Below are 24,499 nucleotides of genomic sequence, written 5' to 3' on the forward strand. Positions count from 1 at the left end.
TCTCAAAAACCCACTTATAATTTGTTCAGGGAAAAGAAATTCAGAAATGTCTGTTAAAATTTTAAGAAGAACAATCTCCAAATAATATTAATTAAATTTTGCCTGAATTTTTAAAAAGTTTCAGCAAACAGTCTCTGCTGGAGAGACAGGCTGTCCATGAGCCACTTGCATTTTTATAAACTTTGCTTTCATAAGGTCGAAGGGAGGCAAATTGTGGCTTGCAGGCCAAATCTGTATGTACATGGCCTGTTTTTATAAGGCTTCCTGGCTAAGCAGGGTTTGTACATTTTTAAAGCAATGTTTAAAAAAAAAAAAAAAAAAAGCACATGCACTAGAAACCATATGTGGCCCTCAAGTCTACATATATATACTATTTTTCCCTTTATAGAAAACGTCTTCCAAGCACAATCTAGGGTGACCTAGATTCATGACACAACTCAAACGAGTACTGGTTCCAAATATGCACAAAAGTGCACTGTCCCGCCTCATCCTAATTCTTCAAAGAAGGCAGCAATAAAAAAAGGAAAAGTGCGTATTTTCAGGCAATGTTCCATCCACTTCAGTATGACAGTCAAGCTCCAGTCTCGAAAAAGGAGACTGTCAAAATTATGCAAACTGCTGTTATCTGTGGTGGAAATGAATTAGATTATCTTTCCTGATAGCCCAACACTGCATGTTAGGAGGAGCCTGTGTTGATCTCTGTCTTTTATATATGCAAAGATAACACTACAAAAATGGAAATCCCAGTGTGCGTAAAATAATCCGGCACATGCTTTTCAAAAGGCACACGGGGCTCTGAAGAGCACACTGACCCAGGTACTGATGTATCATCTTTAGGTCAACAGAAACTAAACCTGTCCTCTGGAAATAGGTTCTGCGCCTAGAACCGCCCCATCCCCTCCCCAACCAGTACAACGTAATCCTCCGTGTGCGCACTCACCCTGGAACCTGTAATTCTCCTCCTTTACTCCTACTGAATACGTCAGATGCACCTCATCCTCTCCATTGCTGGACTCCTTATCTTGTTCTGTGGTTTCTGTGACTTTCCCAGAGAGATTTACGGCCTCTCTGTCATCACTCTTGTCACAATCCTCAGGGTCATTTTTAGATGGGGTGTCTACAGTTCCTAAGATAAAAGCAAAAAAAAAAAAAAAAAAAAAAAACAAAACCCAAAAACGCATCAGCTTTTTCTCAGTTAAATCTATTAACCAACTTATAATCCATGATTGCAGCAAAGCTCAGATAAAGGTAGGAGGCAAGTTCTGCAAAGGGAAAAGAAAAACAGGAATTTATTTATTTTTCGTTTTTGGCCGCACCCATGGCATGTGGAAGTTCCTGGGCCAGGGGCTGAACCTGCCCCATAACAGTGACCCAAGGCACTGCAGCGACAACACTGGATCCTTAACCTGCTGCGCCACGAGAGAACACAGAAAACAGTAATTTAAAATTCCTTTTAAAATGGCTGTAAGTAACATGCTTTGGAGTCACTTCCAAAAAACTCTTTCTTTTTCTTTTTTTTTAAACTGAGGTATAATTGACATATAAAATTGTCATAATTTCAGGTGTACAATGTAATGACTCAATATTTTTATATATTGCAAAATGATCACAATAAGCATAGTTAACATCCATCAGCATATAGAGCTGCACATTTTTTTTCATATAATGAGAACTTTAAGATCTTAAAAAACATTTTTTTTGGCATTTGTAAAAATGTATACCTCATTCCGTTTATTTGTAAAGGAGAAAAATGAAATAAATCTAGGAATTGCGAGAAAGTGGAATTTTTAAAATTCTTGAAAGCAAAGTAGTTATTTTGTCCCCAAGTGCCTAAGCGAGTTGTAAAGGTGGGACCTCAGTTCTCATTCTTGGTGTAGGCGCTATCCAGCACACCATTTCTGATCATGCTCTCTGAGGTCCTACGATGTGATCTGACAGCTCCAGTGAGAGCAACAGGTTTTATAAGCAGGCTTGTCTCAGAGCCTGGTTCTGCCACTAACAGATACATACTTTCAGTGAGTGAATGATCACTTCTGAACCTTGGTGTGCTGTCTGTAAAGCTGAGATCCTACTATTGTCCTTACAGAGGAATCATACTGACTACAGTTGAAAAAAGCACCTGACATACCAGGTGCTGAATATATGAAAAGACCTTTTTGTGTTATTTCTTCACTGAGTACATTAGAACAGAGATGTAATATAACCATAAACACATCATGTGACAACTAATTAGAAGATCCATTTGAGGAGAAATGACCATCTTTATAAAATTTCAAATGTCTTCCAAAGTGCAGTATTTGAAAAAAGAAAGAGAGAATTTGAAAAAAAAAAAGAGTATTTGAAAAAAAAAAAGAAAAAGAAAGATAAGTTTGGTGACTTTTTTCTTTATAGTCAAGTCTCTATACGACCCTTTTTAACATTCTTTTCTTTTCCCTGTTCATGCTACTTGCCAAGTTAATACATAAATAAAGCATCAGGAATAGAATTTATACTCTCCAGAGAAAATAATAATTTTTTGGAAAAGAAGAATCTTAATTGATTTGCATTCAGCAATTTTTTTTTTCAAGAGAATGTTGTTATGGTAAGTCATGACTAAAAAAAATGTTTGGTTTTAATTAATTTTTAAATAATTTTCTTGTCCCTTTCTGAGCAGTTAAAAAAAAAAAAAAAAAAAAAAGGGGTTACTTACCGTGCTTCATTCCAGCATTAGATTTAGTGGTTCCAGCATGGAAGGTAATTCCACCATATGTAGGAAATCCATAGTGGGGGAAGCCATACCCTGAAAATGTCAAGTAAAACAAAGGAAACCTCATGATGGTTTTTATAAAAAGGATTCGGTAAACCTTAGTGTCCCTCCCTCAGGTGTTTCCGACACAGTGCTTCTGTTGAGAGTCATCAGACACATCCCCGGGGGTCATGGGGTGATGAGAATCCCACTCCGGCAGGGTCTGCATTTTGGCAGCTCAGGCAAGACCGAGGCGAGGGGCAGCCTGCAGGAGCTCATGCTGGAGAACGTCTCCCACCCCTGTGTGGAGAGGAGAGGCTAACCGTGCGGGGTCACCATCCAGACTTAGACTGGCTGACACAGAACACAGCCGCATAACCTCTGGAGGGCCAAACTGCACCAAACAAAGCACAGGAACACATACTGACTCTCCAACAGAAACATTCCCCTGCTGGTCATTTTCAGACATTTTTGCTGAAAGCGTAAGCTGGTCAAACTCTTTGGAGAAGCAGTGGGTATTAGCTGTCATACTCTCTGACACAGTCACTTCACTCCCCAGAATCTAATTTATAAAAACAATTTGGAATCAAAGTAACATGGAGAGAGGAGTTCCTTCCAACATTTTATATAAGAAATAGGAAATAATATTCAAGTAAGTTATACTGTGGTTTGTGCATCTGATGAAATATTAAAATTAAAGTCATTAAAATGATGATTAAAATTAGGCTTATGTAAAAAGTTTCTATTACCATGGAAAATGCTTATATTAACCCGTTAGCAAAAAATAGTATATAGGACTCTATATACAATCATAATGTGATGATAATAAGCAGGTCATACAAGTACATGGATTAAAATACTATGCACAATGAGGTCCACAGCTGTGCTCTGGAAAAATGTGTAACTATGCATTGTAATGAATCTCACACAAAAATATCTGTTAACCTTTAATGGCAGGATTTTGAGTATTTTCAACTTTCCTACAACATAATGTAACTATAATATGACATCTTTTCAATGTCTCCAAAAGATACCAAGACAACTGCAAACTGTGTCCCCACACCCACGCAAAAAAAAAGTGTATGTGAATAAACCAAAATGTTAACAGAGGTATTTGTGGGTTTTTTTTTTTTTTGAAAACTGGCTTTGGGTGACTTTTTTTTTTTTCCTTACAGTTTTTGGTATTATCTATCTACATATTATAAAATGAACAGGCATTTCTTTGAAAAAAAATTTGCTGGGAATATTTTAATTAAAGTAATATATCATGCTCAATAATATCAGAACAACTTAGGGAAATCTTGGAAAAGAAAATTTACTCTCTCAGATTAGAGAGTAAAGAACAGACGTGATTCATACCTGGTCCAGTACTTCCAGCACCCCCTCCTCCACCGCCGCTGCCAAACATGCCTCCGCCTCCAGCTCCAGCCCCACTCCCGCCACCGAAACTATCTGAGAAATTGGGCATGAGCTTCTGCCGTTTCCTTTGTACTTCCTCTTTATCTGTATTTAAGGGAAGAGAAACCAGAGGAGAAAAGATTGATTCAGTTCCACTACTAGCCACAGAAAGAATATTAATTCTGATGGTATTTTTAAACATCTTAAAGGGAAACAGAAAGCACCCAAGGAGGAAGAGATGCCAAATTTCAAGAAGCATTGTATTTATTCCAATGGATACGAAGACCAAGAACCAGCCTCAGAGTGACCACAGAACTGTACACACCCAAATCCTCTCTGCAGTAGTTTAAGTCCCCTATGCCATTCAAATTAGTGAGAGACTAGACTACCCATGAGAAGATACTGAAGAGAAAACATTACTGAGCATTTTCACTTGGTCATACAAAACAACCATTACCGATCAGCTAACACTGACCATGCATCTACAATGAGTGAAGCGCTCAGAATAAAGTATGACATCATGCTTTTGCTGTCAAGAACCCTCTGGCATAATTTTAAGGTTTTAAGGCAAAACTTAGAGAAATACCACTAGAATGCTGTATAGGTTAAAATCATAGTGCCAACTAGGGTTCCAGGAGTTCAAGGAAGGACTTCTAGGAGGTCCCTGTGGGCTGGAAAACTCACGGAAGACTTCCCAGAATCAACTCCCTATCAGGAGAGGGCAAAGGAAGTGTGTTCTGGGAAGGAGACGCAAGGGCGAGTGAGGGAGGAAGGACTGTGCACCTCATGCTTATGAGAACAGCAGTGGAGCGGTGCAGCTGAAGTGAAAGTTTGGTAGGAGTTCTTGAGAAATGGAGCTGGCCGGGACCGCATCGCAGAGCACCTGGACTGTGAACCCAAGGGATCTCCTCTACAAGCATTCTGCACAGGGGAATGCTGTATAGGGTGGTGTTTTAAGAAGATTCAACTGTCACTGGGGCATGGAACAAAATAAAAAGTCAAACTGAGAGTCAGAGACTGTGCAGACTTAAGGTGACGGAGGTGGTTCCTTAGGGGCCACCATGCTGCTAAAAGTGGGTGGACTCCAGAAAGCCAATATGAGAGGGATCTGGAGCCATGAGATATGTGAGGCTAAAAGTCTAAGACCACTCCTCAACTAAAATACATTGAGGTCCTCTGAGATTTCTGACTGTCCAGGTCTAGAAGGTATTGAGACTTTCCCCCCTCAGTCCTCATGTGGTCGCTCTGTCTTGCTTTTGCTTCTCACCAGTCCCACCACCCCTTCTGAGTTCTGCCAGTCCCTTTGTGGTCTGTTGCTGCGTTCTTGTTTCTTCTTTCTGTTTCCCTTTCTTTCTCATTTCTGATTTTCCCACCATGTATGTATTTTTCTCCCTTCTGTCTTGTAAAATGAAGAAATGAAGGAAGTTTTTTTGTTTAACTTAAATGAACAGTCAATATGGTATTTTTTCTTTTTTTTTTTTTCAATCAGCAGCCCAATACTTAACAACTGTCCTAGTTCCGATTGTTCATGTCAGTTCGGGTCATTGTTTATGTTCACGAAGATCTTTGCTTATTTCTAATTCTGCGGTTGTTTCAGTCATCTCATGGCTACAAAGAATGCTGCTGTTTACTGGTTATCTCATGATCTTCTAAGTGCAGTTGGAAGAAGAAGCAGGGGAAAGTAGGGTAACGACATACACTTAAAAATAATCTTTTAAAAAAGAATCCTGTCCAGACTTGTTAGGAAGAAAAAAACGCCATCATATGTCAACTTTGAAGAAAACATGCTTCCACTAGAAAGGGGTGACCTCAAAGCGGAGAAACTTGAACAATTTCCTCATCAAAGGTTTTGGACAAATTTATAATGTTTCCCAATCAGTTGTACCCTAACTAGTAGTCATCACTATTACTACCCTGTTGATCTCCCTTGGAGTATTAGTTCTTTAGAACATGAATATAAGAGTAAAGCAGACAACATAGTCACCTTCAGAAATAATGTTATCCACTGACATGATTTCTAGCAAAAAAGATCATTTGGTGTTTGCTATGTACTCCTTTTGACGTATAAAATAAGGATAGTTACTGGTTCTATTTCACTGTAAAAATGGGAATTTTGTGAGTCAATTTAAAAAATATTAACTATCCTACAGTCATTGAGATTTCAATGACAAGAAACTGACACAGAAAATTCCACACAACAAGCTTTTTTAAATAAAAGAATCTGCAGTCTGAATTTCTATGGCATTGAACACCTTGTGGTCTGCCTTTGGCAGTGGACCATGGGGTGTACTATGAAACATCAACCAAAAGGGACCTAAGCGGCCACTCACAACACATGCTCCTTTTACAGAGGAGGAAAAAGAAGCTAGGATGATTAAGGACTTGTGTGAGGTCAAAGCAGAGTAAAGGTCAGATGCAAAGTCTGGTGAGCATTCCATTATATTAGGTCACCATTCTTGGGAAACATTTCAATATGTCTTTGCTTCCTTAATAACTGATGATTTAAGAGAATAGCTCAGTTCGCAAATGTCAATAAACTTTTAGCCTCTACCACCTTCTGCTGTGTGTGTGCCTTAAAAGTACCTCATTCTCGCTTCTCTGATTCTAGACTGTGGGCAAAGATGCTTGCATTTATCCTGATCCTATTTTCATAATTTAAAGATGATGAATCTATTTCTTCCTAATCTCCAGCTTTTTAGCCTGAAAAAGTCATTATGCTCATTCTTTGCTTTTGTGCAGTGGTTCCTCAACTATCTTCTTTCTTTGCCAATCATCCCTCCCTTGATTATTTTAATTGTCTCCCCAGACCCAATCATCTCCATGAAATTTTTATCAGATACAATGTCGATGACCAAAGAGGAGGTAGAGTTCAAGGCTCGATGATTCTATACAACAGGAATGTATTTCTTTGTCTAATATCCTACTTGATGGCACCCAATAAGTTACCAGCTTTTTGGATGAGGATGGCAACTTGGTCGATTAAAACTAAGCTCTCATATATTTAATGAGCATCTACAATGTGACACATACTGTTGTAGATGTAGCCATAAACACGAAAGACCAAATCTATCTAAAAAGAACATTCATCCTACTGGAGGTAGGAAGAAGACAACAGACATATAAACTAATGTAAGATAATTTTATATATGGATAAAAATAAGTGATGAATATAAAATTAGGCAATGAGATAGGGAGTGACGGCAGGGGTTAAGGGCAGTGGAAGGTGAGTTCGGTGACTTCTGAGCTAGGTACACAGTGATTCCCTGGGTTGTACAGTTTGGATTCATTTTCCCATAGTTACTCTGATGTTAGATGGCCTGCTGCTTTTCTCACCAGTCACATGCCTGGTGTGATTATTTCTCCTTACGATGATTTCAACCTGATTGTATAATCCAGATGGTTTTATAGATCACAGTAATTATTTATCTTTAATAAAACAGTTCTAATTTCACAAAGGCTGAATAACAATACATGTTAGCCATCCTTTCTGTGGAGCTCAAGTGCTAACTCGTATTTACCAGATGGTTCTTTTTATACAGTGTGTATTGCATGGGACTTTTAGTCAATGATAGCCTGGAAGTAAGTGCTTGATACATAAAAGAGAGATTCTGAACTTTCAGGAGACCCCATTCTGTAACTCTGCCCCAGACTGCTCCTACTATAAGAGGGTAGGAATGAAATAGTCTGAAGGTGACCTCACTGTATCATACACTTTCCATGCACAGATACCACTGTGAAAGGGACCCAGGTAGCCTGGAAACCAAGCTCAGCTTTGAATATGTCTAGGCTCATACATGTGTAGATAGCCTGGGTTTCCTCTTTTTGATGTGATGCTCTGTGTTGGAGAAATTACTATTATTTTGAAGACATTATTAAGAGAAGAAATCTATTTTTTTCCTCAGAACATCCAAAAATATTTGCTGTTTCTCTTCCGTATCTACTGAGAGAAAGTGTTTAATCCAAAGCAGTGATTTTCAAATTGTATGCAGACTGAAGCATTCAGAAGACCTCAGGCCGTGCCTGGGCAGGGAAGTGAAGAGAGCAGAGAGAGACTGGGAAGGCCCAGCAGGAGGGCTCCCCACCTCCGCTTTAACCAGAGCTTCTCAGGTTTATGTACTAGGATTCTGCACTAAAGTTTCATGTGCAGAGGAAAAAAAGGCTTCTCTGCTGACAGTGTTTTCAAACCACCGGTCACGGAATGCACTATAAATTTGACCCATCAGGGGAGAGGTCACAAGCTCAGAAAAGGAGCAAGAACTCACAGAACTGTCTTCTACACACTCCTCCACACCACGAATTCTAGGAAAAGAAAGCCCTCTTCAGAGATCACCCACCACACGCTGCTCTCACAGGATCAAGAGTCAGCTGTGCGGATCGTTGCTGCGGCACCTTTGTGGGTTGAACCTCAGCCAGGACCTGGGTGCCTCGAGACCATCATTTTACTGACCTCCCCCCACGGTCTCACTTCCCTCTAATCCGGGAGTTTCTAATTTTCTTTGTGCCAACACCTCTTTGGCATGGCTGGTGAAGTCTATGGATCACTTCTTAGAATCAAGGTTTTCGATATGTAAAATACAATACAGGATGACAAACCCCCTTAGTTATTTTAAAGTACATTTCTATCCAAAGACCCCTTAGGGGTCAGTGGGCTCCAGGTTGACTGATACCTTTGAACAATTAACCAGTTTGGGGCCTGCTACACTCACTCTGAGAGGACTCCCAATGTCGTATTTCCCACCCTGCCTCCTCTTGAGTTCCAGCCCTGCCTTTTGACTGGCCTGTTAGGAATTTGCCACAGGAACCTAAAATGCAACATGTTTTAAACTGAACTCTATCTTTGTCCACCCAAATCTATTGCTCCCTTGATTCTTCATCAGTGCAACCACAGCACAACCTTCCCGGGGGGGCTTCCTAGAACCTTCTGTGACTCCTGGTTTTCTCCTTCACTTCCTACCTCCGCCAGGCCCTGGATCCTCTTGACCCCATCATGGCACTGCTTCCTGAACCCACCTTCTCCTTTCACTCCATTGCACTAACACCTTTACTAATTCCCCCCTTCTCTCTGGGACACTCTGACTCATTGTCTGCTGCCCAGATCATCTCTTTGGTGTCTATATAAAGAAATCAGAGCCATCATTGCAAACCCAAACTGGCCTGGTCATTTCCCTTTCCAGAATCCATGCAAAATTCTTTTGCTGCCAATCACTGCACTTGAGAGCCTGGCCCCAGCCTTCCTCACTTGCCTTGGCCTTCAGGAGTCCACCTCAGTGCTCAAAATGCCCACTTTTCTCTGAATAAACACTAACTGTTTTAGTTCCTCAAGTTTCCTAAGCCTAGGAAACCCTCTCCTTCTCTGATGCACACTCGACTAATGAAATACATCCCCAATTTTAGGGACCTTGAAGAAACCTTCGTCAAGAACTCAGGGTTCTCGCTCTTCAGCATTCTCCTATGTGTCTGTGGATGCTTCACTTTAGGAACTTACCAAAGTCATAATTCCCATTATAACGATTTAAGGAGGCTATTACCTCCTCTTCTCAGTGTATCTTTTCTGAGGAAAAGAATGATGCCTTATTCATGGTGGCTTAGTCTTCTGTTCAGCTGCCTGAGGCCAGTTGACAAAGTGGCAGATTATCCTACATAGCAAGCGGTATTTTTTCATCTCAACTGCCTGAACACCGAGTTACTCCTTAAGTGACAGATTCTCAAATTTAGACATTTTCAAATGTCTAAATCTCATATAAAACTTGGTAGAAATAACATTATTTTAAAGGCTGGACTTAAATTTTATGACCCCCAAACAGCATATTACTTCTTTCTTTTCTAAAAAGAAGAACCAGGGACCCAGCGGCCAGTTACAGGAGGCTGTTTAAAGAAGGTGACCACCTGATCTCTCCTAATCAGCATGTCCTCTTGCTGGAACAAGTACAAGAGTTTAAACAACTGAGTTACCTTTGATTTCAGGATAGTAGAGAAAAGGTTTCGGTTCACTAGTTTCCAAATCAGACTTCCTCCGAAGTTGGACAAACACAGAGGCTGGTTTTGTAATGTTGACATCTTTATACTTTGGAGTTTTGAAGACGATGGCAAACTGCAGGATACAAAGATCCACATGTTGGAGTAAGAAGTTTCTTTACCAGCAATGCTACTCATTAAACACATTATTTAAGCTCAATGTTTGGACATAACGTACTAAAAAAAAAAAATCAGCACCCTAGAGAAACTACACATTTATACCCACACATTTTAATTAAGCTGCCAATGTGAAACTGAAATATAAGACTATGCCAATGTATTGCAAATCTTCATTAGTTCACTTGCCTAAAAGTTCAAATCTCTTTGGGCTGTAAATGATCCTGTGAATAAAAAACATTGTCTATACCCTTCTCCTTTTCCAAATCAGCATTAAAAGACTCCAAGGTTTTTTACAGCAACATCAGAAAGACCAGTCATGGAAAGAGAGATGAGGAATGTGGTACTGCTATCAGGCTATGGGCCAGCCAGTAAGAAGAGGAAACTAAACCTTCTAAGGGAGACGTCGTGATGGGATGAGTGTATTGAGAGGCAAGGATGGCCTAGGATCTAGGCACGGACAGGACATTTTGTAACACCGCTAAGACAGCCTTTTCACTGGTACTGCCGAATAGTTAGGCATCTTCACATTTTTTAGTTCGAGTTTTTGACCATGTATTATATTCCACGTATCAATGCTTTGTAAAATATAAAAACGAATACAATGGTACACACTGAAAATTCTCCTTGCCATTCCCATCTCTCATCCAGACAGTTCCTGCTGTGTGCCTGTCTGCCCAGAAGTAAACACAGAGAAGTTATTAAGCTGTTGTATTCTTCCAGAGTTTCCTTATGTATACATATATGTAGACATGAACAGAGAATTTTTATATATACTTCGTTTTATCTCCATCTTTAAAAAAATTTTTAATGTTGTATCATTGAGACTTTTCCGTATGAGCTCACAGAGTACTCAATCTTTTTAATAACTGCACAATATTCTATCACAGAGATACACCATAATTTATTTAACTGACCACTGACTGATGGACACCTGGATTGTTACCAACTTTGAGTCCATCCTCAATCACTCAGAGTACTCATTCAGATGAGGATTCAGCATTTTTATCTCTCAGTCACAGGATTCAACTGTCACCGAGAAATCTTCATTTCCCATGATGACATCAGCCTCAACAAGAAGATGCTTCCTTTCAACACTTTTCAATAGATCCCCTTTTAATGGATCTTCCCATGTCTCTTTGACAGAACACTCTTATGGAATGACTCTGTTCCCCCCAAGCCCTAGTGCCGCTAGTGTGGCTGTACTGGAAGACAGGGCTTTGAGGGAGGTAATTAAGGTTAAGTGAGGTCATGAAGGGTAGAGCCCTGACTGGACAGGATGTGCGTTCTTAAAAGAAGATACATCAGAGGGCTCGCTCTCTCTCGTCACGAGGACACAGCAAGAAGTCGGCTGTCTGCAAGCCAGGAAGAGCGCTCTCACCAGCCGGGACTTCCAGTCTTTCGAACTGTGAGCAACACATTTCTGTTGCATAATCCACTACATCTATGGTATTTTGTCATAGAAGCCTGAACAGACTAATACAAACACTTAAAACATTACAACTAAAGGACCTGAGGACCACTGCCTTCTGGCGAGGTGATCAGATACTGGCCCCAATGAAACGTCCTGCCAAGGTCTCGGAGCCGATGGTTTAACAGAGCCTTGCTCATAATTCTATGGCAGGTAACTCTGTGAGACACCGTGCTTGTTTACAAAAGTTAAATATTTATGATTTTTCCTTTTTTATACATGAAAACTAAGAGCTGAATTTGAATAAGGCAGGAAATGTAGAATCATCATCATCCACTTACTTGTCTATGAACGTCTGTGGGGGAAAAATCTCCAAATCCTTCCCAGATTCCACCATTTTCTTCCTCTTCATAAAATCGAATCTGGATGTCATCTGCAAACAGTCACATTCACATGTGTCATTTTACATAGTGTAATCATGTTTACAAACATGATGAAAAAGCGGGTTCAAGAGTCTACCTGCCACGTACTTAGACTTTTTTTGAAAGTAATTATATAAAACAGACTTTGGAATTACTTAAACTTTTTAGTGAAAATTTTAAATTAGTTACCATAGTAATAGGCCCAGGTTTCATTTACAATGACAGAGTGCTAGATTTACCCATTCAATCTGAGTTTTCTCTTAATCAATCTTTGACCTTTCTCCTTCTCCATCCCTAAACCAATTCACTCCTGAGAAACATGAAGGATAGTGAGAAATATTAGACTCCCAAAAGGTGGTTCAACTTGACAGAGATTTACATAATAATATTTAACTTATATGAAGTTTACTATACAGCAGACACTGTTATAAGTGATTTTCTATGTATATATTAACTGATTTAATCTTCACAACTACTCTGTGATGCACAGGATATTAATATCTTCCTTCTTCAGAAAAGAAACTAGAGTTCAGAGAGGTTAAGGAACTTACCTAAGACTGAAGAGCTAGTAAATGGGGAGGCCAGGATCTGAACACAGACAGTGAAGTTTCAGATTCCATGCTCTTAAACATTCTACTATGCTACTTCTCTATAATGCTTTATTAGTCCATATTGGGAAACTTCTACAAACATTATGTTGGTCTAGTTCCTCTGGGGTGAATTAGAATGTCTAAATTTCATACTTTGGGCGTGGCTTCTACTCCTGTAGAAATATGACAGTACTCCTTGGAACTCGGCATCTTCCTGGCTTCACTTTTCATTTCATAGGAAGGAGTACACTGTTGACTTACAAAAACTGAACTTATATTTCTACTTAAATAGACCTTTACAAATATTAGGGTTGGGGAAAACAAATTATTATTTCCTGGTCCCTACCTCTGCCTTCAGGCAGGACTACCCTGGACCTAGTTATTCAGAGTCTTTTAAGTCATATTTACAAATAAAGATACTCAGATTGTGTTCACTCATATATGCACATCTGGGAATCTGGAAATGCATACTACATAGATAGAATGTGTTACAGAAGGCTGACACCAGGATATGCAGACAAAGTGTAAACATTTTGGGGATAAAGACATACACATACTTTTATCTTAAAATTTGATCTCATTTTTTTCCTTTTTATCTCAGAGCATTTAGCCTCAAATGAGGATTTTCTTTTTCTTTTTTTTTTTTTTTTCTTTTGTCTTTTTAGGGCTGCACTCACAGCATATGGAGGTTCCCTGCTAGGGGTCTAATTGGAGCTGTTGCTGATAGCCTACGCCAGAGCCACAGCAATGCCAGATCTGAGCCACGTCTGCAACCTACACCACAGCTCATGGCAATGCCGGATCCTTAACCCACTGAGCCGAGGCTGGGGATTGAACCTGAAACCTCATGGTTCCTAGTCAGATTCATTTCAGCTGCACCACGACGGGAACTTCAGGATTTTTTTTTTTTTTTTCCGAAGCCAAAGTTTTTCTTAAATAGGAGACATATTTCCAGTTACACATCTGCTTACTTTGAAAATGCTCATCCTTGTAGTGAGCAGATCTTTATTATACTATACTTTCTATCATTTTATTTTAAAAATGAGTGGAGTTTGAGAAAATAAGTCTCCTTCAGTTTTTGTTAATTTATCTATCTTATACTGTATCTAATGAGAGATAAATGCCAAGAACCTTTTGTGAATGTGAAAATTATGAGAGAAATATGGTCTGAGAATTTCTTTATAGTCCTTCTTCTTTTGCTTCATTGACATCACAGTGTCAGGTGAAAATACTTGGAGAAGTTCTCTCAGTGCTGCAATGAAGCATTGTTAAGATAAACAATTTTACACTGTAAACCATTTATCTTGTGTGTGTGTGAAGCATGGGCTATTACTCATTTATTTAGTTTAACTAAGCTCAAATACCAAAGCACTGATTAAGGTGAACACTGTTTTCTTATTTCTCTTCACTTCTGTGGTAAATTTTAATGGATTAGTTGGGTTAAAAAAATAACATGGGCAACATAAATTTGTAAGAGATGTAATGTGTGGATTTTTAAATGGAGTTTAATGGCAGGGGAGGGATATACTGGCCCCACTGCCAACAAGTGACTCACAAATATTCAGAATTATATTTCACATCTTGAGATCAGAGCATATATTTACCTTTCTGAACCTTGTCACAGAGAAGATAAATCTCTTCCCCTCCAGTTACACATCCGGCTGTCCTGTCCATTCTTACTATTTTCAAGTTGGACGCATTGGGGGCTTCTGTCCACAGGAGAAAAACAACACACATCATGATTCATCCTCAAGCCTCAGTTTCACATGCCAATCTCTTAGGAGGGACACTGACTTGAGCATACATTAACCAAAAGAAAGTTAAAATATATGCTTTTGCTCATATTGATTTAACAAGGGTCCAAATAAAACAAAACTGCCTTCTGAATCCTCAGAGCACTCCTTGGGCATGGCTCTTTCATTACCACCATATCTGATGCGAGTGACTCACTAACACAGTAAGAGAGATTAACAGAGAAAGAGAAGGAGTTTTTCTGATGTTTCAGGAAGAAGTCAACTAAAGGATGTGTGGAATTTCAATCACATCAAGACTTAGCCCCCAAATTATTCCCATGATACTGATATATCATTTATAAGAGTCCTAGAAATTTAGGAGAGGCACAATTTTCTAAAACTATTTATTAATTTTTATTCTACAGAAAAGAAAAATGGAGCTGCTATATTTCTTTTCCCCAAACTAAATTAGAATTTTATGTGGTCAGGGGGCAAAAGTTTTGTGTGGTAATAGTATAAAGCTTCCTTTTTTTTTTTTTGCAACAGCTGCATTTTAAGGTGACCTTTGGTATATGAACCTATATCATTTTATAACACTTTCACTTCCCCTCAAACTTGTTTAAATTAGAGAAATCAGTTAGTTGTTGTACATGGGGCATGGAGTTTTCTACTTAGCCCAAACACTATAACCTTTCAATGAGCCTAAATACTGCTCTTGCAGGTTTGTGGTAGTATCTGTTTAATGAATATTATGCATACCAAACAAAAAGTTTGCATGGTAAATGTTGAAGACTACTGTAAAACTCTTTAAAAAAAAAAAAAACCTCCTGGAACTACAGATTGAAATAGAATTTTGAAGCCACAAAATATCTATACTGCTCATTTAGTTAACTTGAAATTCCTATTGTGATAAAGCTATAACATGCAAGAAAGAAAATGGATAAGAAATAAGAGTTGTGTTTTATTAACACCTCTTCAGAGCCCCAGTGAAAAAAAAACTGAGGTACTTTTTCCACCTAAGAATACCAACAACATATCCTCCTAGCAAGGAATTCATAAATAATAAGAGGTTTGGCATTGCATGTAAAAGACAAAAACACGTATCTGAGGAAAGAGATTTACTGAGCATCTCACAATATTTCATTTTTAATCTAGACACCAACTTTTCCAGTTATATCTGAGTATTTTCATTTTGAGGATGATAAATGTGAGGCTCCAAGTGATTAAATTATTTGCCCCAGAATCAAAGCTAGTAAGTAACCGTGAGGGTGGGGCTGGAAGTCTGCTCTGGGCAATACACCAAGCTGCCTACCGTCAGAAGTCAGGTCAGTCTCCCAAAGCAACAGAAATAAAGGCAAAAATAAGCCAATGGGACCTAATCAAACTGACAAACTTTTGCACAGCAAAGGAAACCAAAAAGAAAACAAAAAGACCACTTACAGAATGGGAGAAAATAGTTTCAAATGTTGCAACTGACAAGGGCTTAATCTCTAAAATATGCAAACAACTTATACAACTCAACAGCAAAAAAGCCAGCAACCCAATGGAAAAATGGGCAAAAGACCTGAATAGACATTTCTCCAAAGAAGATACACAGATGGCCAACAAGCACATGAAAAAATACTCAACATCACTGGTTGTCAGAGAAATGCAAATCAAAACTACCACGAGGTACCACCTCACACCAGTGAGAATGGCCATCATTAATAAGTCCACAAATAACAAATGCTGGAGGGGGTGTGGAGAAAAGGGAACCCTCCTGCACTGTTGGTGGGAATGCAAGCGGTACAACCACTATGGACAACAGTATGGTGGTACCTTAGAAAACTATACGTAGAACTACCATATGACCCAGCAATCCCACTCTTGGGCATATATCTGGGCAAAACTTTCCTTGAAAAAGACACATGCACCCACATGTTCATTGCAGCACTATTCACAATGGCAAAGACATAGAAACAACCTAAATGTCCAAGGACAGATGATTGGATTAGGAAGATGTGGTATGTATACACAATGGAATACTACTCAGCCATAAAAAAGAACAAAATAATGCCATTTGCAGCAACATGGATGGAACTAGAGACTCTCATCCTGAGTGAAGTAAGTCAGAAAGAGAAAGACAAATACCATATGATATCACTTGCATCTGGAATCTCATATATGGCACAAATGAACCTTTCTACAGAAAAGAAAATCATGGACTTGGAGAATAGACTTGTGGTTGCCAAGGGGGAGGGAGAAGGAGTGAGATGGATTGGGAGCTTGGGGTTAACAGATGCAGACTATTGCTTTTGGAATGGATAAGCAATGAGATCCTGCTGTGTAGCACTGGGAACTATGTCTAGTCACTTATGATGGAGCATAATGTGAAAAAAAAGTATACATGTATTAGGTCACCATGCTATATAGTAGAATATTGACAGAACACTGCAAACCAGCTATAATGGAAAAAAAAATCATTTTACATATATATATATGTCGGTACTCACTGCTGTCATAGATGGCATCAGATACCACGGGTTCCAGGCGCCTAGTGAAGCTGCCCGTGCTGTCCGGAAGGAAAGCTGTAAACATGAGCCGTACCACGCTGAGGTCCATCTCCTTCGTCTGCTGAAGAGCTGCCTGACGGATGATCTCCTTTTCCCGATCTAGGACCGGACAACACAGGGAAAGGGTAAAATGAGAACATTTTAGATAGGATGCTTTTGTAAAACCCAAATAAAGAACATCAACTTAAAAGAAAAATCTGTTAATTGTCTGTTCACTCAAAGGCATCAGAAGGCAGCCTGCATTTTCTCAGGGTTACAGTAAAAATGGTTTTCCATGTGTCACATGCCTCTCCCCTTTCCTATCTTCTTTGACCTTTCCCTTTTCTCCTTAAGCGTTAAATGCACAAACAACGTGACAGAATGAAATGCAATAAACTGACTATGCCTCCATTGTATTGAGGAATGTGAAAATTAAGTCTTCCCACAAACTCCCTGAGCACTGGAACTGTGTTCATTCCACAGTGATTAGCACAGTACCTGGCACATGGCAGGTACTGCTTTAAAAAGTGCTTTTAAGGAACCGAATGACTCAATTGCACTTGGCTTCTTCCTTTCTGATAGAGCTTTCATGTTGATGGATATAATGATACGTAACTCACCACTTATCATAAGAGCTGATAATTTAAGTGGTAAGTACCATAAAAGAGCTACAGTTGAAGTGATACGAAAATTTAAAGGAGGGGAGAATCCAGAGGCTTTGGGGTATTGGAGACATTGATCTAAATCTTGAAGGGATAGTAGAATTTGAACTTATGAAGAGAACACATAAAGCCACCCCAGAAAGAAGGCAGAGCATGAAAAGAAAGAATGTACCAAGAAGAGGAAGTGCGAAATCATGGGCTTCTATGGAGTAGTTCGGTTTGACAATCAGGGCATAGAGGGAAACAGAGTTGGAAATGCAGGCTGGGGCCAGCTCCTGGGAGGCCTAAAATGCCAGCAGACAGAATTCGGGTTTTGTAGGCAATGGGGGCATGCTGAGTAGTGGTGACATGTAGAGTAGGACAAAGATTGGGTTTGAAAGAAAAAGAATGAGTAAAGGCAACAGAATCATAGCATTTTTTTTTTAAATAAAGAGGATAACTTATGTGAACAAAGAAATTATTATTCCTTATAATAAGATGAGCTGGGTAGGTATAAGAGAGGAGGTATTCTTTGAATCATATCTTGAATTCTGAATTGGTTTTGACAGGTTGAAAAGAGAAGGGTGGTAAAAATAAATACATTCACATATTATTGCAGAAATAATACAAAAGAGGGTTAAAATTCTCAGGAAAAACCAAAATGTGTCCAATTGTAGGTAGAGGAAGATACATACCAGGTGTTCGGGGGGTAGTGATGGGGAGAGGTGGGTACAAAATGGGACTGGAGACAAAGCTGGAGAGTGGGCTGGGCCCAGGCTTTGTGTGTTATGCTACGGAAGTAGAGGTTTTATTCTGGAGGCAGCAGGACGCCATCAAGGTTTCCAAGTGGAAAAAGGGTGAGGGAACCTGGGGTAAAGACTGGGAGAAGGAGAAACCTGGGCCACAGGGATGAGCACAGAGTCTACATACAGGAGGAGGAGAGCCAGTGCTCTCAAAGAGCCGGGCTGGAGGAGGGACACTCACCTGTGAGCTGCCGGTCCCCTCCACCTTCCGCTTGCAAATAAGCAAGATCAGGGTGCACCAAAAGTCCGGGATTATAGCCCCTTATACATGCCTCTGTCATTCGTGCTTCCAGTGTTTCAAATACTTTTTTCTTTGTCACATGAAGTATACCCAGGTTTGCAAAGCTGGGGAAAAAGAGTAACAGCAACAACCACCACCAAAGTTAGGCAGGCAGTGACAAGAGTCTAGTTTTACCTTAGCAAAGTGGATTTAGGAAAAATGCACAGGCCCTTAGTCGCTGGGGCCCACACTAGAATCACTTATGTCACTATTCCTGCAGTGAAACAGACGAAGGAGATTCTCCAAATGGAATGATAAAGACGATACCCAGGTGCATATCCGGTCAGGCTGACCAAATGCCACCAAATGAGTCTGTGGTAAACTCAGAAACATCTCCTGGTTTTCAAAGCTTATGAAACTTTCAAATTATGACTAGGGGAATGCGGTATATATAGTTTCATAAGAAAGTTTAACCTAGACTCATTTTAAAGTATTTTCTAGGAGAGCTGCATAAAAAGAATTTTTAATTCCAGATGTGATAACTTTTCTAACTTTTTATAAAAGAATGCAAGACATACTATATTTGGCAGATTTTTTCTTTTAACTCACCCTTGGGTTTCCAGATGGGATTTAAAGTCTACATAGAATCCCCTCTCATGCTAGATTATCTGTAGGGTTAGCATTATTTATTATCATTTGAATGTCTAATTCTATGGGTACTCAGGATAGAGGTATACCTTTCATCAGGGATGGGAAACTTTTTATCTTGTAAAAGCTACATAACCATAGAACAAAATATGTTAATATGATATTAAAGCAACTAAAGAGGTTCCAAAGAAAATATGTAAGATATTTCAGCCATTTGTTTTTAAAATACAGTATATGAAATAAGAAAGTGTATCCAATAAGCGTAATACAACAAACAAACAAAAAAAGCACCTTGCCAAGGAGACTCAATTATTCAACAAATATTTATTTTGCTCCTTATTTCCAGGCTGTAAAGGAACAGTAAAGGAATCACTGCCTTCATAGAATTTATATGCTAGTGCAACAACAGAGAAGAAACAAGCACATTTTATAGCATACATTAGAAGGTAAAAAGTATCACCAAGAAAAACAAAGCAGAAATGGGGAACAGGAAAGGAAGTGGTAGAAGATATGACACTTTAAAGTATGGAAAGGTTGGCACAACACTGTACATCAACTACACTTGAATTTTTTAAAAAAATACAGAGAGGTTAGAGAGGCCCGACTGAGAAGATGCCAACTGAACAAAGACGTGAAGGAGAGGAGGGGTGAAATGTGGGTATATTTCACTTGGGGTGGGAGGAACAGCAAGTGCCAAGGCCCTGAGGCAGGACCATGCCTGGCGTCCACAAGGACTAATGGCAAGGAGGCCAACGTGGCTGGAGTGATGTGAACAAGGGGTCAGTAATAAGTGAGACATTCAAAGAGGTAAGGGGGGGGGCACGGATCTTTCAGAGCCTTATGGCCTTTGTAAGGACTTTTCCTCTGGCTTTTACTCAGAAAGAAAAATAATACTAGGAGAAGAAAGAAATATTATGGCAATTGGACTGAATTGAATAAGATAATGTGGGAAGACTAGATAACCTAGGGAAAGAAAATATGAGGTGAAGGCAGATGAGGTAAATGCTCATACAGAGGCCTGGAGACAGAATGAGTTATGCAGATGGTGAGAGAAAAAAGTGGAAGAGTTGAGACACACATACACAACAAAACGTAAGCTGCTTGAGGACAGAGATCTCCAGTGCCTAAAACACTGCTGCCACGTGGGTGTCAAATGAAGGTCTGCTGTATAATCAATGCATGAATTAACCCAGCCAGAAAAACATGCAACATGAGGTACTGATACACATGGTGGCATAGGCAGATTTTCAGAAACAACACTTCCATCTTTTGGCCCTTCAGGTCTTACTCCTATACAGAACATATATAACGACAGGAAAACTAGGCTAAGTCCTAGGTAACAGCAATGATAAACATGAGTGCGGCACTTTATACTCTGCCATATGTAAAGTGCTTTTCAGGTATATCATCTAATTAATCCCTATGAAAAAGGCATCATCCTTATTATTCATTATGTGAATAATGGATTTACTCCGGTAATAAATAACACAAAAGTCAGCCTTCTGCTTTAGGTGATGATGGAGCAACACAGACTGATTGAATTTTCCACTTTAAACAACAAAAAACATATGAAAAAATAGTTTTGAGACACTGGACAATGGGTGGCATAGGACAGTGATCCTTAAGCAAGAGGAAACAAATAAAGTGAATCCTACAATTTACGCTGCCTTAATATCTAGAGAGAACTTCCAGGCTCTAGCACTGAAAGGGGAGCCCAAACAGGACCTGGTGATCTTCTGAGATGAGGAGACAAAAGAGGCCAACAAGGCTCGAATTCACAGGCAGAGCACCAGAGAGGAAAGAACCACGTACACAGGGACCCTCAGAGCATATGTGTGAGGAAATGATCCAAAGCTGGGAAAAGAAACATCGGAAGCACAGGAAAAATAGTTCCTGGAGCATGCAAAGGGATGGAATAATTCAAGAAATCTTGTGATACATGAAACATTAGGGTGAATAGTTGGAAAGGTATTGCCTAGGTAATGGTGTCACACTAACCCTAGGCTAAAGGCTGATTTCCCTGAAAAAGCTTAAAACTAAGTCTAGAAAGGAGCAAACTATTCCCAAATTTAACTTTATCCCAATGCTCAAAAATATTGGACAGAATACCAAAACATATATATAACCAACAACCAACAATCTAAAAGTCAAAATGTCTGCTATCCAATCAAAAATTATCAGACAGGCAAAGAAGTAGGAAAATACAACTCATCATAGGGATAAAAATCATTCAATAGATACAGATTTAGATATGAGTCAGAAGACAGAATTTGTAGTTGAGTACACTGAATAGCTATGAGAGAGACGCTCATGGCCGAGAACGTAGAAAGTATTATTGTGTTGAGGAAAAGCATGGAAGATTAAAAAAAAGACACCAAACAAACCTGCAGAGATGAAAACTACAATATCTGAGATGGAAAACACACCAGATAAGATTAAAAACATATTAGACACTACAGACAATAAGATTAGTGAACTCGTAGACACAGTAATAGAATCATCTGAAATGAAACAAAAAAAATGAGGAAAAATTTTAAGAGAAAAGATTATTAATGAGCCGTGGGACAATTTCAGATGGCCAAATATACTTGAGATTGATATTCCTGAAAAGAAAACAAAGGAGTGGATGGAAAAAATATTTTAAGCAGTAATGGCTGAAAAGCTTTAAATTTTAATAAAAACTATAAACTCAGAGATCCAAGAGTCTCGATGAACCACAAAACACAAGAAACATGAAGCACATAACAGTAAAGCTCAACATAATCAAACTGCTGAAAACCAGCAATGAAGAGAAAATCTGAAAAGCTGACAGAGAGAAAAACCTGACACACTAGGTACAGAGGAATGACGGTAAGAATAATAGACTTCTCGTTGGAAACAAGGCAAGCCAGAAGACAATGGAGCAGCATATTTTAAGGACATGCGGAAAAGCCCTGTCAACCTGTAATTCTATACTCTTCAAAAATATCTTTGAAAAGCAAAGACAAAATAAAAACTTTAAGATGTACAATAACTGAAAGAATTTATCAGCAGCACTCAAGTAGTGTAAGGCAAATGAAAGGAAATCAATACATGGGAGTATAAAATACTTTCTCTTATTTAAAAGTTTTTTGAAAAGAAAACTGACAATTAAAAAAACAGAATAATGTCAGATAACTGACAATTAAAAAACAATATATGGTAGGATTTATAACACATGCAGATATAAAATATATGACACAATAGCACAAAAGCCAAGAGAAGCGAAATGAAAGTATACTGTTCACATGCTATGTATAAAGAGATATAACGCTACTTAGAGTCACACTATAAGTTAAAGATGTAGAGCATAAGCCTAAAACGACTGCTAAAAAATACAAAGAAGCAGAAACCAAAGAGGAGATAAAATGAAATAATGAATAATGGATTAATCTAAAAGAAGGCAGAAAAAGAGGAAAAGGGAACAAAGAGCAGATGTGACAAGCAGAAAATGAAGATCAAGATGGTAGCTTTAAACACAGTCGTATCAGTAATCACACTCAGTAAAAATTATCTCAACACCCCGTGAAAAGAGAGTGTCAGACTGAATAAAAAGTGAGATCCAATGATATGCAGTGCATATTTACTTTGAATTAAGACACAAAAAGGTTATAACAACTAACAGGATGGGAAAAAATATGTTCCAAGCTAACATTATTCAAAAGAAAGCTGAAGTAAATCTATCCGTTTCAGTCAAGGTCTATTTTAGAGCAAAGTAAATTGCTCCAAGTAACAGAGGGTCATTTCATAGTGATAAAGGGATCAATTCATTAAGAATCTGAAATGGTCATGCATCTAATAAAGGCGCTTACAACACAAGAAGCAAACTTTTATTAAAAGGAGAAAGATGTATCTGTAAAGACAGTCGGAGATTACAACATCTTTTTCTCAATAACTGATTGAACAAGTAAACAAGGAGAGAGAAAATCAGTAAGGTAACAGAAGACTTGAACAGCACTATCAAACAACTGAACCAACTGACATTCACAGAACATTCATCCAACTTCACCAGGCTACCCATCCTTTTAAAGAGCACAAAGAACATTCACTAACAGGACAATTTTCTATCCATAAAACAAATCTCAATACATCTAAGAGAATCAAACTATACCAAGGATTCTCTTATCACAGTGGAACTAAATCAGATGTGAATAACTGAAAGTTACCTAGGTAGGAGTATATTTAAACCAAGATTAGCCATGTAACCATTAGTTTTTGGAGGTGGGTGATGGGTACAGTGAAGGCTCCTTTTCCTATTCTTTCTATTTTTGTATATATTTGGAAATTTCTATAATAAAATGCCAAAGAAAAGTGAGAGCATGCATTATTATTATTATTATTATTAGCACATGGAACGAACAAAAAAATGAGGATTGTAAATGTTAAATACATGAGAATGCACAGAGGTACAGTCACTTTGGAAAACAATTTGGCAGTTTCTCACCAAGATAAAAGTATTCTTAGTGCACATCCCTACAATCCTCTCAATATTTACCCAAACCCAAGAGAAATGAAAACTATGTTCATATAAAAAGTGGCTTTGTCCCTTAAAAACGCCAAACAAGCCAAATGTTTTTCAACAGGGTGATACATCAACACAATGCAATATTACTTAGTGACTAAAAGGAATAAACTACTGATATACACACAACCTGGAGGAATCTGATCTGCATATGCTAAATGAGAGAAGCCAGACTTGGAGTTCCTGTCGTGGCTCAGTGGTTAATGGACCCGACTAATATCCATGAGGACACGGGTTCCATCCCTGGCCTCACTCAGTGGGTTGGAAATCCAGAGATGCCACGAGCTGTGGTATAGGTTGCAGATGCGGCTCATATCTGGAATTGATGTGGCGTAGGCCGGCAGCTGTAGCTCCGATTTGAGCCCTAGCCTGGGAACATATGCAGTGAGTGTGGCCCTAAAAAGACAAGAGACAAAAATAAGGGGAAAAAAAAAAGGAGTTCACGTCATGGCTCAGCAGAAACCACTCTGACTAGTGACCCTGAGGACACAGGTTCAATCCTTGGCCTTGTTCCATGGGTTAAAGATCCAGTATTACCATGAGCCATAGTGTAGTTTGCAGATGAGGCTCAGATCCTGTGTTGCTGTGGCTGTGGTGTAGGCTGACGGCTATAGCTCTGTTCACCCCCTAGCCTGGGGACCTCCATATGCCAAGGGTGCAGCCCTAAAAAAAAAAAAAAAAAAAAAAAAAAAGGAACCAGACTCA

At 38.9% G+C, this 24,499-nt stretch overlaps 1 protein-coding gene across 9 annotated transcripts in view; it reads right to left on the reverse strand.

The window, feature by feature from the left end:
• Nucleotides 1-24,499, reverse strand: part of NFKB1 (nuclear factor kappa B subunit 1) — a 147,209-nt gene that overhangs the window by 19,582 nt on the left and 103,128 nt on the right. For 5 of the 9 annotated variants that reach the window (XM_084971095.1, XM_084971103.1, XM_084971100.1 and 2 more), the window contains 8 exon segments: nt 18,568-18,731; nt 16,904-17,062; nt 14,283-14,387; nt 12,008-12,099; nt 10,076-10,214; nt 4,085-4,228; nt 2,690-2,779; nt 941-1,126 (listed from right to left, as the gene is read on the reverse strand). In XM_084971095.1, coding sequence (XP_084827221.1) covers nt 941-1,126; nt 2,690-2,779; nt 4,085-4,228; nt 10,076-10,214; nt 12,008-12,099; nt 14,283-14,387; nt 16,904-17,062; nt 18,568-18,731 — 1,079 coding nt within the window. 9 annotated transcript variants of the gene reach the window in all.

The sequence above is a fragment of the Sus scrofa genome, chromosome 8, assembly GCF_054392235.1.
Source record: "Sus scrofa isolate SSC_HxYL_T2T_F1_AM1 chromosome 8, Sscrofa_HxYL_maternal_Yorkshire_Landrace_v2.0, whole genome shotgun sequence".
NCBI classification, from domain to species: Eukaryota; Metazoa; Chordata; class Mammalia; order Artiodactyla; family Suidae; genus Sus; species Sus scrofa.